At 41.2% G+C, this 14756-nt stretch overlaps 1 protein-coding gene across 1 annotated transcript in view; it reads left to right on the top strand.

Annotated features, from left to right (window-relative positions):
- Nucleotides 1-9865: 9865 nt before the first annotated feature.
- PDE4A (phosphodiesterase 4A) overlaps nt 9866-14756 on the top strand; it is a 338473-nt gene continuing 333582 nt past the window's right edge. Inside the window, exon 1 of the mRNA XM_081954838.1 lies at nt 9866-10323. Coding sequence (XP_081810964.1) covers nt 10022-10323 — 302 coding nt within the window. The 5' untranslated portion in view covers nt 9866-10021. The remainder of the gene's footprint in view (nt 10324-14756) is intronic.

Genomic DNA, 14756 nt, shown 5'->3' on the forward strand with positions numbered 1-14756 from the left:
TGTTATTATCCACTATTAATGTCAGTACTATTTTTTTAAAATATATTGTAAAAAGTGATGTCTATTAGTGGTCTATGACCGTAATAAAGATATATTCTATTATATTCTAATTACCTGTGCAAAATGATCTCATTATGGAAAGCTTTATAGATGACAACGTATTTTCAATTAGACTGAATAATGCTGAATTTGTATCTGAGTTCAGATTCTATCTTAAGAATTTTCCAAATATCCTTAAATAATTTGTTACCTTTCAGCTACAAATGGGAATATCACTAACCTCTTTCATGCTCTGGTAATTGCAAGGTATGTCTACATGAAGATTGCAGCTGTAGGCCCATTTAACTGGGAGTAAACCCTATTGGATTCAGTAATTATTAATTCTAAGCAAGTATGCATGCATTGGATTACGAAGTCTTGTAGAAATAATATATAAACAGCTAACAATAAAACAGAGTTTTTAAAAAACGACTATGTTAATATAGGAGTGATAAAGGAACTCAAGGACAGTGTTGAGGAAGAAGAGACAAATTGTGATGGTTGATTCCCTGCTGAGGCCACAGTACAATACAATACAATACAATAGCAGAGTTGGAAGGGACCTTGGAGGTCTTCTAGTCCAACCCCCTGCCTAGGCAGGAAACCCTATACCATTTCAGACAAATGGCTATCCAGCATCTTCTTAAAAGACTGGGGCATTCACAACTTCCACTGATTAATTGTTCTAACTGTCAGGAAATTTCTCCTCAATTCTAAGTTGCTTCTCTCCTTGATTAGTTTCCATCCATTGCTTCTTGTTCTACCCTCAGGTGCCTTGGAGAATAGCTTGACTCCCTCTTCTTTGTGGCAACCCCTGAGATATTGGAACACTGCTATCATGTCTCCCCTAGTCCTTCTTTCTCTTAAGCTAAACATACCCAGTTCCTGCAACCGTTCTTCATGTGTTTTAGTCTCCAGTCCCCTAATCATCTTTGTTGCTCTTCTCTGCACTCTTTCTAGAGTCTCCACATCTTTCCTACATCGTGGTGACCAAAACTGAATGCAGTATTCCAAGTGTGGCCTTACCAAGGCATTATAAAGTGGTATTAACACTTCACATGATCTTGATTCTATCCCTCTGTTGATGCAGCCTAGGACTGTGTTGGCTTTTTTGGCAGCTGCTGCACAGTAGAGAGACCTGATGTGATATTGCAGGGTAGGGTCTTTTAGATATCCATTTCCATGATGTAATGGACATGCTGCTGAGATTCTTCAAACTTACTTATTCCTTCCTATAGATTCATGTGGAGTATGTTTGTTTATTGGATTTGAATATACAGCATTGCCCAAAGAGACAATGAGGGTTTGGGCAGAAAAGTTAATGAACTGAGAGGATGAATATTTTTTTCCATCTGTTCTTCCAGATTGAGGTTCCAGCATCAGAAAACAGAGTGGGGTCCTAGAAATGAACAACTGGCTATGTAGGTGCTGGCATGGCAAAGAGTGGGGCTCTTGGTCTGCATTGTATTTATATGAAGGTTTTCTGTGAAGAGGTGGGCCATATTTCATGAAGAATGGGAAGAATGTGGTTAGCCAGTTTTATCAGGGCTAAAAGGAAAAGGTGGCAAAAGCCCAAAATTGTCTGCCAAAAACTGGAAGCCAACAACACAGGAGATGAAAGTAGAAGCATGAGGCCTGAAGAGGAACTTAAAGATTGACAGGAAACCACAATTTCAGCTCAGTGATTGATACCACTCACTACCTCAGATGTTTCTATTCCAGTGCAGAGAATATGGGAATCAAATTGGGAAAACCTGAAAACCTAACTCTGAAACTTGGTGAAATGATGCAGATATTCAAATACAGCTTCTGAAAGGCTACAATATACTGTATTTAAAAAGAATGTACTTCCCAGAAAGGAATGGGGTGCTGATGTAAACATAAAGAAAACATGTTTGCCCAGAAATTCATGAATCGGAGCATGGAAACCTTGTTGAAAGAAAGTGGACAAGGAATATTGTTACGAAGTTTATTATAGGCTGCTTGGGCAGGTAGGGTATATTTATTTATTTTTATTTATTTATTTGTCAACAAGTACAAAGAAACAAATAAGCAAGGAAACAAATAAATAAGCAAAGCATAGCCATAAACACATAAAAAGAGTACATATAAATGGGACAGTAAGACAGGGACAGTGGGCACACTGGTGCACTTATGCACGCCCCCTTAGGGACCTCTTAAGAAATGTGTACGGTCCATGGTAAACGACTTAATGGACGATATTTTTATAGGTCTGATGACCAACCTTTTAAAGATACACAGTAGTGGGAGATTTCAACTCCCCTGACATATGCTGGAAATCTAAACCTTCTAAGAGTCCAAAATCCAACTAAATTTGCCCTGTCATGCCAACAAATGTGTTTGATAGAAGCTGGAAGGAGGAACAAAGGAATCTGCTACCCTGGAACTAATCCACACTAACAGGGAGGAATTAGTTCACGAAGTGAACATAATTGAAATCTTGGAGAAAGTGAGCGTGTCATCCTTCAAGTTCATGCTATCAAAATGAGAAAGTCTAAAGAACGGTCACATTTGTGTACTTTATTTCAGAAGAGCAGATTTTAATGAACTGAGGTGGAACATAGGTCAGTTCTTGAAATCGCAAGGAAAGGAAACCTTGCAAAATCAAATAGAAGAAAACTGTGGACATCTAAAGAGAGGTGTCGGTACACATAGAGCCTTTTAAGACGCTGCAAAGGAAATATATGTGAGAAATGCTCAAAACAACAACAAAAGGCTTTTTCAGGTGCATCACAAAGTGAAGGAACAACAACAAAAAGCTTTTCAGATACATCACAAACTGGGAAAAGAAGAAGCCGTGGGTCAGTTGCCCCCCAAAAAAGGTGAATTAGTTGATGGATGGTAATGAGAAGGCACTACTCTTTACTCGTATTTTATGACTGTCTTCTCTGAAAAGGAAACAAAGCCCTATTGTGTCACTAATAGAAGGAGGAAGCTGAAGCTAAAAGAAGGTGAGGATAAAAGATTCTTTACTACTGCAATTTGGATGATTGAAGTCTTCAGGCCAGATGAATGACATCTTAGGGCACTAACAAAACTAATAGAGGTGGATACAGAATTATCAAAAATGATCACACCATAATCTTTGAAAACTGGAGAATTGGCAATGTCCTAGAAGACTGGAGGAGAACAAATAGCATCTCCCTCCTCACCAAAGAAGAGGAGGAGAAACTGAGAAATTGCAGTTTTGTTGGCTTAACGTCTGTATTGGTAGAGGTTTTCGAGCAGAATAGAATGTTCGTGTGCATTTGGATAACAATGCAACAATTATGTGCCACACAGAATCACTTTTCAGAGTGATATGGGCAGCATATGAATTTAAGAAATACATAAAATTAATAAGAGTAGCACATAGGTGGTGGGATTCATTTTTTTTTACTACTGGTCCTGTGGGTGTGGCTTGGTGGGCGTGGCTTGGTGGACATGTCAGGGGAAGGATACTGCAAAATCCCCATTTCCTCCTGATCAGCTGGGACTCGGGAGGGAGAGAATAGATGGGGGCGTGGCCAGTCAGAGGTGGCATTTGCCGGTTCTCTGAAGTACTCAAAATTTCCGCTACCGGTTCTCCAGAACTGGTCAGAACCTGCTGAATATCATCTCTGTAGCACATATTTGTTAAAATAAGTCATGCCAGAGTAACCTTATCTCCTCTGACGGTTTCTAGATCGGGGAAATGTTGTGGATAAAGTGTTATTTGAACCGAGGTGGCGCAATGATTAGAGTGCAGTACTGCAGGCTACTTGAGCTGACTGCTAGCTGCAGTTCAGCAGGTTGAATCTCACCAGGCTCAAGGTTGACTTAGCCTTCCATCCTTCCAATGTGGATAAAATGAGGACCCAGATTGTTGCGGGCAATAGGCTCACTCTGTAAACCACTTAGAGAGGCCTGTAAAAGCACTATGAAGTGGTATATAAGACTAAGTGCTATTGCTATTATTTGCCAGCAATATGGACTATTTAATATCTAGTTAGATGGGTTGCAACTGACTGATTGCATCCAGGGAGAATTCATAAATTTCTCCCCATGAGTATGAAGGTTAGTATCTAGTTGTGTGCCATGGGGCACTGCCCTAGAGCCTGTTCAACCTATTTATGAATAACCTGGATGATGAGTTTGAGAGGAATATTACCAAGTCTGTAAGTGGAACAAAGCTAGGAGAAGGAATGGATAACAGTTTAGAAAAGAAAAAGAAACATTTAAAAGATCTATACTGGCTTGAACAGTAGGTCCAATTGAACAGGATGAGATTTAATAGAGAAAAATGTGAAGTCCTGCACATGTATAAGATGTAAGGATCATTGGCTTGGCAGGGGCACATATAGGGAGGACCTGGATGTTCTAATAAATCACAAGTTGATTATTAGCCTGCAAATGTGAGGCTGCTTAAAAAGGGAAATAATATTTTTAATGCATTAGGAGAAATTGTCCCATTCTCTCCACCCTTGGCAGGTTCATTTGGAATAGAAGACCTGTTCCAGACAATATAATTTTTAAAAAACACCACATGAACAAAATGAAGTGAATACAGAGGAAGGCTACTAAAATATGGCCATACAATTGGAAATCAGGTCCTACGAGGAAGAGTTTAAAAATCTGGGCATGTTCTAGTTTGGAGAAGGAAAGACTTAAGACAGGTTTAATAGTCTTCAGATAGCTAAAGGGTTGTCACACTGAAGAATGTGGGCTTATTCTTATTATCCCCCAACCGGAAAGTAAATTCTGTTTTGATATTAGGAAGAATTTCCTGACAGATAAAACTGTTAACCAGGTTAACACTTGCATCATAATGTACAGGTAGTCCTTGGGGACTAGAAACTCTGTTGCTAAGTGACAGGATCATACGGTGAAAAAATCATGTGAATATGTAGACTTACAATGGTTACTCCGGTTGCGGTTATTAAGCAAGTTCCACATTTCTGATATTGCAAATAGTGATCGCATGATTATGGGACATTGCAACCATCATAATTGCACGCTGGTTGCCAAGCGCCTGAATTACAATCATGTGACTTTTGGGGATGCTGCAATGGCTGCAATTTCAAGGACCAATCACAAGTCTTGTTCAACATTGTCGCAACTTTGAATGGCGACTCACTGAATGAGTAGATGCTTAATGAGGTTTACCTTTAATATGTTCCCCTCTGCCAGGGGCTTTCAAACAGAGGCTAGATCACCATGTCTCACCTGGAATGCCCCTCCAAACCTGGAGTGTGAGAGAAATCAGAGTTCACAACCTAGGTGGCCTTTCTGGAAACTAAAAGTTTAAAAAGATGAAATAATTTCAGTAATGTTACTGGCTATATAATGTTTGGTTTGGTTTTATTGGACTTATTTATTGTCATGGCATATTATTCTGTCTGTGAGATTTCAATAAAATGAAGGTGGAGGAAGAAGATAAAATATAGTTCTCCTTTTAATTTGAAACTTTAAAATTTAATTCAAACTTAATGACTTTTATTGGAGAGAAAATGCAAGAAATATGCTCCAGGCAGGCACAAGATGGCACCAAATAAAATAATTCTGTCAGGTGCAAAGAATCAGGTCCCTACATTCAATTTTAATTAAACTGATTTATTGTTCCTGCCTATACCCCAAGAATGTAGTCAACTGTCAGCACTAAATTGGTGCTAGTTAAGAATTGGCAGAATTCAAGAGGGGGCTGGATTTGGATTGCTTATGACAGGGGTGTCCAAACTTGGCAACTTTAAGACTTGTGGACTTCAACTCCCAGAATTCCCCAGCCAGCATGGGAGTTGAAGTCCACAAGTCTTAAAGTTGCCAAGTTTGGACATGGACTTCAATTCCCAGAATTCCCCAAGTCTTAAAGTTGCCAAGTTTGGACACCCCTGGCTTATGAGAACATAGGCTGATTCCTCTCTTGACCCTGTCCCCAGACTCTGCCTCCTCTTCTCCTACAAATTCTCTGTGAAAAGTTAGGAGACTGTAATTATATAGTTCATGAGAAAATCATAAATATCTTCTGGTGTAACCTTAGTAACCTAAGGTCTGATTCACGACTGATATATCACAGTATTTTCTAAATCTGTATGATGAAAAAAGAATGTTACATTGAATTTTCACCCAGGAAAAAAAAAGGAAAAGCTAATGCAAATTCCTGCTGGTCTTTTGTTTTTTTTACTTATTTTATCTTATGAATGAGTAGTTACATTAACAATAATCTGATTATAAATCACAAAAAAACTAGTACCAGTTGCACCTGTTATTACGTTGAGTTTAGCGCTTGCAGTTTCTATTCTTGACTCAATATAACACATATTTTGGATAGTCTAGAAGTTTCTCTCAGCGCTGCCATTTTTTTCCCCTTCTCTGAAGCAAACAGCAGCATTTGGGAGGGACAACATGCAGGAAATGAAATTGTTTTTATGTGCATTAGGGCTTGGCAGGTTTTTTTTTTAAACCAATCAGAGGGTGGGTATTCTGTTTTTTTTCTTCATTGACAAAAAAAAATCACCCAGTTTAAAATTAGCTTTTTCTCAAGTCGTGTGCTGTGCAAGATGCTTCTCTAACTGTTGGCTTGCGAGACAGCTTAGCAGGTTGCAGGCTCTACTTATAGATCTGCCTAGCTAAGTCAAGCTAGGTTGCATCTGGTTTCTGATGAAGGCTGTGTGCAATGATGCCGAACTAGGCAATTGGCTTCTTACTCCACATCTGCATGAAACTTCAAAACTGTTCTGAGGTTTATAAAATAGACCTTGAATAAGCATTGGGCTGCCATGGTCCATCAGTGCCTTGGGAATGCAAAACAGCACTGAGTTTCATACCATATAAAGGACTTGTCCTGGACATTTGAATATATTAGCTCAGATAACCCAAGGCTGATTTTTTTTTTAAATTATAGGACCTGATTTCTTTATAAGTGCTACTGGTGCATTGTTTTCTGCAAAAAAATTTATTTGTGAGGATAATTAAGATGGGTATTACATGAAACAGAAAATGATTAAGTTACCCTATTCTGAGATGAAATTATACATTGTTAAAAGAATTTTCTGCCCCCCTTGCCCTATTAATCCATTCTAAAATAATTGTAACTATTATATTCTGTCTCAAATGGTAGACAGGCTGGAAGGATTACTGGGACTGGAGTCCCTCGTCATACCCCTGTCCATTTTCCACAAGGCTTCTGGTTTGCAAATGTTCAGTGTAAAAGTCAAAAAGTCATGCTTTTGGCATGGGCTCCATTTCCCTCTTCAAACTCCCATTTCTGATGTCACATTTAAGAAATCCAGGAAGGCAGGATGTACATTAATCAGTTCATTCACTAAGGCATGGAGTATAAGGTTCAAAAGAGACTTTGCGAAAGCAGTAAGTAAAGAAAGTAAAGGAAATGAAGAGCAGTACTCTGTACATGCTCAAGAGACAATTCAGTTGCTTCACTTCCATACTTTTTGCAAGCTGCCTGTTGACTTATTTCCAGTTTTCTTTTCTCCTTTTTCTTTTTTTAATCCCTTTCCCAAATCTACTTGTAGCTGGTTTCTCCTCATTTTGTAAAATTTATACCTATTGATTGTCAAGGCTTGAGTAGCGTCTTGTGTAACATACATTGGTTGTCATGAACTCTGGAGAACAAAATTATATTCTCAACATCTATTTTTGTCTGGAAGGATAAAAATAGCTTCTATAAAGCACATCCTGGAACAATTTATATTGTCCCCTTACCATGCAAACCAGCTAGCCTGCGTGGGCTCTTCTTGTCTAAAGACAAGCTGGAAATGAAGCTTTGGGTGTGTTAAACTGCCATAGTAATGCTGTGTTTGTTGGGAGTGTTACAATAAACCAGCAGTGATAGGAAATTGTCTCTTGCTTCCAAGGCTTTAAAGGAGAGACTAGTTTGCACAATTGAGAGAGAAAGGCTGCCTTTTCTTTAGAAAATGCCTTTAGTCAGGACAGCGATAGCAAGAGAGAGCTTTCTTATGCTAGATAAAAGCTTGAGTACATAGCCATCAGGGTCTGTAGAAGTAAAAAAAAAGGAAAATCTTCAGAAGGGGTATAACAGATGCTAGAAACAAATAATAGAGATGGGGGAATTTCCCAGGAGTGGGGAATCTGTGCTAATCTGCTGTTATATGACTACAATTTCCCGCAGCCCCCAGCCAGGATATTCAGGATTAGGCAAACTGTAAACTAGCAAGATCTGTAAGAAACCATAGCGGAGGCCTCTTCTTAGTGCTTTCCTGCTCTGTGCTTTCCCACAGGAGGATCTGAATGGCTGCCCTGGGAATAATCTGCTGGGTGAGTCAGCTTGATCAGCTCCATGTTTCTTCTGCCCATGTATAGGCATGACAGAGATCAGATCCATGGATTTCTCTTGGCCAGGGCCCATTCGTTTTAGGAAGGATGCTAAAGGAGAACTGCCTAGTGCCATAACACACTTGCAGACTGGGAAAAGGTTGATCTGCTGGAACAGGTATTGCAATCCCAGGAAACCAAGTACAACTCACACAAAATATTTTTTTTTCATTCGCTTGTTTTTATCGTGCAGGAAGTACTGCATTTATGCTTACAAATATAAAACATATATTTATAAATATTAAAGAGGCATAAAGAGGAAATGTTGTGCTATTAGCAGCCATTTTTACCCTATATGGTGCAACCATCTATTGCAGGATGCCTGCTATAAAGTGGCCACTGATGTCACCACAGAAAGCCACAGCCCTCAACTATTTTAGAGGCTAACAAAAGGAGTTTGGAGTGATTCATTTTAAAGGAAAAATTAGAGTGTGGCTGGGTTGACACACAACATAGTTCACACATCATAGTAACTGAGTTCTCAAAGTAACTAAGTCAATAATACAGAAGCACCTTATACTTCAACATACCTAGGTGAATAGTGTCCTAAAGTGGAATGTAAATGGCCAGCTTGCCCTCTGTCGCCCTCTCCTGTCTTTGTCTGGTAGAACATATTTTCCTCAACTTGGTGCCTTTCCCGCACTGGTAGATGAGCTGAAAGGGACCTTGGAGGTCTTCTAGTCCAGCCCCCTGCTGAAGCAGGAAAACCTATACCACTTGATAAGTGACTGCCTAGACTCTTCTTAAAATCATCCAGTGATGGGGCGCCCACGATTTCTGCAGGCAAGCTGTTCCACTGGTTAATTGTTAATTTAGGAGTACAGGTACCAGAATCGTTGTGCTGGGAATGCTGGTAGTTGTAGTCCCAACACATTTGGAAAGCAAATGCAGTTTTATACCCACGTAGACGCGTTGGCGCTTTTGGAACGAGGAGTCTGCAGTTAAACGACGCCTGTAGACGCTCCTGGGCACGCTAGTTCTTTCAAATATTTCACTGCCATAATGTCCCAACTTACGAGGGGGAAGGCGGCGTGCAAGCAGGGGAGGAGAGGTGGCGACGATCTGCTTTTGGGGGTAGGGGGCTGGGTGAGAGCTCCTCCGCCAAGAAGCAGAGTTCTTCCTCGGGGAATTGCGGGCGTCTAATAAAGCCCACGCCCACGCCTCTTTAGCTTTTCCAGGCGGGTGGGACGACGCGGGCGATAGGCGACCCCCGGTACTTCCCCTCCTTCGCTAGTTCCTCCCACTGCCTGCACGCCCCACAGCTCCACCGGCGGCGCGCTTCCCCCTCCCTCCCGGAGGCTCTCGTTGGTGGCGTAGTCGCGCGCGGGAGGGACGCTCCGTCGGCTCTAGGCGCGAGCGTCTTTTGCCACCGCCGCAGCCGGAGCGCCAGCAGAAGTCGCTCCGGAAAGGCTGCGAGTTGCTCGCTATGAGGCGGGCGTCTGGACGGGACTCGAGAGCGGCTCGGGATTCCCACAGGGAGCCCAACTAGGCATGAAGGCGATATTCTGGCGGAGTTTGTAACCTGCCGCGCCGCTTGAGGGAAAGGGCGGCTGTTCGCCGTCAGTCCTCGGCCGGGGTCTGCAGCCGCGGCTAGACTGCCTCCTGCCTGTCCCGGGCGCAGTTTTCTTGGCTCGGTCCGAAGCCTACGAAGAGGATGGAGGCGCCGCCGCCGCCCTGCTCGAAGAAGAGCCTGTCCCTCTCGCTGCCGGTGCCGCGGGAGGGTCAGGCCACCCTCAAGCCGCCCCAACACCTTTGGAGGCAGCCCCGCACGCCCATCAAAATCAAGCACCGCGGCTACTCGGACACGGAGCGGCACCCTCACCGACAGATCGAGAGGGCGGACGCCATGGACACGAGCGACCGTCCCGGCCTGAAGAAGTCTCGCATGTCCTGGCCGTCTTCCTTCCACGGGACCACTAGCAGCGGCGGCGGCGGTCACAGCCACGGGGGCAAGCGGTAGGTTCAAAGCGCTTTTACCACGTGCGGATGGGGGGTGGCGGCGAGGGAGGATCCCAGGTAGTCGGGAAAGTCAAGGGCTGCGCCCAGAGAGTGCGCCGCGCTGTGGGATTTGTATCCGGATTGAGATACCTTTTGCTGCTGTTTATAACTAAAGCGGTTCGGTTGTCTTGGCTTGCCGATGCCATTTCCTCCGCCGCTCTCCAGGTATAGCCAGGATGCTGTTTCCTGGGTCCTGCCGCTTGCTTGGCAACTATAAAGTGCGCCCTTCCCTTTACCTGGAGAGCTGGCCCGGCCGCCTTCCCTCCGTCCTCTCGACACCCACAGTCCTCGCAGCTGCCGAGGGCAGAGCAAACAACGTAATTGCTTATTGAGGCGGAAAAAGCACACTGGTTGCTGGGGAAAAATACGTATGGGACAGTTTGCACAGCCTGAGTGAGCTTAGCCCTCTTTGAAGTTAGCAACCTGTTTTGCTTCGGAGTTTGCCAGAGTGGCCCGGTACTTGAGGTTCCCAAGCAGAGCAGATGAGATGTTCCCCATTTGGCTACCTTAACACATAGACCCTCTCAAGTTCTCAACCTTTCATCTATTCAGGAGTTCAGCAGTTCATAAGAACAATAAGGTGCTGCTTGATAAGGATTTTCAGTAGAATGGAAAGCTGAAGCTCGCTTTCTCAGTCCAATTGCCTGTTGATGTTTGGGTAGAAATTGGTGTAGAGGCCTGGAAGGCAAAGGATTGGTGTTTTGGATTGTAATACGTCTTATAAAACCAACTTTATGATTTGACTGAAATGAGAGAGAGAGAGAGAGAGAGAGAGAGAGAAGCAACAGAAAACCTGTAACATATTTTTAGAGAGAACTGTGGGTATTGCTGAAGTGGTGCTTCCCAGTTATTAACAAGTGCCTTGTTGCCCTTTTTTTAATGTATTGAGGCATCTTGTGATGGGTCATTTTAAATGCCTTACAGGGATGTTAAATGCACATCAACTTTGGTTTTTCCAATTTTTCTCTTCCAGCATTCTGAGTTTTAATATGCTAAATCATGCCTGTGTGTGTGTGTGTGTGTATCAGAATTCTTGCTTGTTTAGTTCACTGACTCCCACAATATGCTGTTTCCTTTTAAATTCTAATTAGCATTTTGTAACAGAAAGCAGGAGAGTGGGGAGGAGAAGAATGCTATTAAACAAAATTTAAATCTGAAGGGACAAGTTGGTACTACTATTACTTCAAGCATTATGTGAGGTTTTCGGCTTTATAGGCGGTTTATAATAAGTTGACTATTAGTGTTAGTGAATGTAAGTGTGCTGATTAAATAAGTATAAGTAGATATATTGCTTGGCTTACTGTTGTGCTGAACTCAGAAAGCAAGCATCTTTTCACTTCCTTTCAACATGCTAATCTTCATAGATTGAACAGCTGTAAAGATCTGTTTTGTTTTGTTTTCTAGTCATTTTTGGAAGCTTGGAGATTACTAAGGCACACATACTCACCAGTAGTCCTTAAAACATACTCCAGGCTTCTTTACAAGTCCTTGGGTTTCTATGGCTGATATTGAAGAATTCCTCAGCATGTGGGCGTATATAGAAAAGGTAAAAGATAGAAACTTCAAAAGCCTAGGCTAGATTTGTCCTTTTCTGATTAGCTATAAACTAACAAGCTGAAGTAATGTTGCTCAAGTGTAGGCTAAGCACCAGGTAGCCAAAATAACCATTATTTGACCTATAGCATACATATGTCTTTTTACTTTAGGTTTTTTTTTAACATGAATTCCTATCCTGTTTGATTTCAAGCTGGTGTACACAGGAGTTCCATTTATATTCCTACAAAATCAGTCCTGTGAGCAGTTTATGTTGAGAAAGAATAACTGGCCAAAATTTACCCACTGAATTCCATTTTCAGTTAGGACTGGAAAGTTGATCTCTCCTAAAACTGCTACATCTGAACTGCAAAATTCACGGCACCCGCTAGATGGCAGTAAAGAAGTAGTGTTTCCTATATCTCTTTCCTGACATCTAGTGGCTATCTCAATTTTTATAGCCAAAGTCTTGTAGTAAAGTAAGAGAACTATCATATTTCCATACAGATTTATATTCAAAGGTAAGTCTTGGAGAGAGTTCTCCCAACCTATTTCTCCTCAATACTCTGCGGACAGTTGCCTTCTCCTTATATGTAAGCAAAGTATGAATAATTTGCATAAGTCTGATGGGTTTCTCATAGAGGCTCTGCTTCAAAGAGACCTTGATCTAAGGATGAAAAACTTCTTAAATATGTTCAGACATCTTTTCCATACAGGCAAATAGAAGCTTCTGGAGTCCCATGGCCTTTAGTTCCAGTGGTACAAAGAAGTCAGCCAGACAGGCATGCACCCAAAGCTAACGTCTATATACTCTGATTGCAAAAGTCAAATTGATAAATTCTTCTCATTAGTAGAAGGACATAAGATAAGACATAATTTTGTTCCCTGTGAAAAGCTCAAGAAAAGTGTTCCATTGGTTTCCATGCTTCCTTTCTTTCTTGAATTTCTTATTGAAAATATTTACTGTATGTTTATTTTGCCTTTAAGACAGTGTTTGTGCTTGTTTCCCTTTGATTTAGTGATGACTCCTGGCAACTGCAATTCACTACAGTTTCCTTAGCAAGATTTTGGAAGTGGTTTGCCCTTGCCTTCTCCCCCGGGCTGAGAGAGGGTGATTGTCCCAAGTCACCCAGTAAGTTTGGTGTCTAAGGCAGGACTAGAAGTCACATCTCCTGTTTTCTAGCTTGGTGCCTTAACCACTACACCAAACTGGCTCTCATTAAATCAGTTACTGCTCCAAAATTAGATAATATTAAAAAGAGATAAATGTCTAGATAAAAAAAAGATGCCACAAGGTTTCTTTTTCTCTATTCTGATATTTCTGCAAAAAAATTGGAAGCATATAGAAAGGATAGACTCTAATAATAGGTAGCAGTAACTTTTTGAATACTAGCATTCACTTGTAAGAAGGTTCTACAGGTAGTCCTTATGTTTACAGAGATACACCTGAACATACCAAGACAATGCTAATGTGGCCCAAAGTAGGCGTATAAAATTCACCAGCCATTAGTGGGTGGAGTTTAGGGTCATATGTAAATGCCCCCCACCCCAATTAGCAAAACAATTAAATTGTTCAAAATGTAACTCAAACGTGCAAATTGGTTACTAAAATCCAGCTTTTTAAAATGTGGATTGACTGGATACATAACTTATTTTTTTAGCATATATACATACAGGTCACGTGTCACAGTATAATATTAGGCTGCAACTGCTTCACTTATATTTTGGAATGCCTTAGGCAATTTGCTAGACTTTGCAAGCTTGGAAGTACTAAAACTTAAAAACTGTGGTGGTGGGGGGTGTATGTAATTCTGTCCTCCCTTTCCAATTCCCTCTTCAAGCAGAGATCTATTTTTCCCCATTCTCCTATATCTTTCCAATATCCTTTTAAGCTACCCGCCTCCGCTAGTACATCTCATCTATGTGGGGAGTGGAGGTGGGAGTGGGAAACTGGGGCAACAGTATAGTCTTTTGTGGGGGGGGGGGGGGATATATGTAAAAACGTCTTTTGAAGCAGACTGCCTTTGGGATGGCTAACTTCAGACATCCACCGCCCACCGACAATCATTAGCTGTAGTAGAACAGCACTGGCATTCTAAACGTATGGCTGTGAGAGTAAAGGGAAATTAAAAATCCTCTAATTTTCTTTTCAAGTGAACTTCATTTCAGATCTCAAATGAAGCCTATCAAGGGTGTTCTCATTCCACTATCTCTAATAACCCTTGATTAATGTTTTTTCTATAATTAATATGTTCTTTTCTAGCATGTCTCCACCATTTTAAAGAATTTAGAGAAAGCACAGCTCTCTGAAATGTTGACTCTTTTTTTTATCATATTAAGTTTAGCATTCACAAATCTCAAAATAAGATTTCTTGAATGGCCTTCTATGTATCTGATCTGTATAAACTGGAGACCTGACATATAGAAAGAAATATATATGAAACCAAACATGAAATCTGATAAAATCAGTATTGTCATACAGATTTTACAAATCTTTGCTTTGTTCTCTATTTTTTTAAAAAAATATGTATAGGTAGAGAGAGGTAGAGAATTGCCGAACGCTAACACATTTGCCATTCATGAAACTTTTTAACTATGCGACACCTTGGCTGAATCATACAGTAAAACTGCAGTTCATGAAATTGCAGTTTATTTTTAAAGAATTAATTAAAGCTGTCACCAATGCTGATGTATTCCAAACAGAGATTTAACAAAACTTCTTCCAACCCCTGCAGTCAGGAAAAAAGCTACATAGGAACGTGAAATGGCTAGAATATCATGGAACAATCATTGTCGTTCCCTATGATGAATAGGGGGTAAGGGGAATCCAGTTAGCCTTTTGCAAGACCTGTTTGTTT

The sequence above is a fragment of the Natrix helvetica genome (genome assembly GCF_964273705.1).
Source record: "Natrix helvetica genome assembly, chromosome: 1".
Taxonomy (NCBI): Eukaryota; Metazoa; Chordata; class Lepidosauria; order Squamata; family Natricidae; genus Natrix; species Natrix helvetica.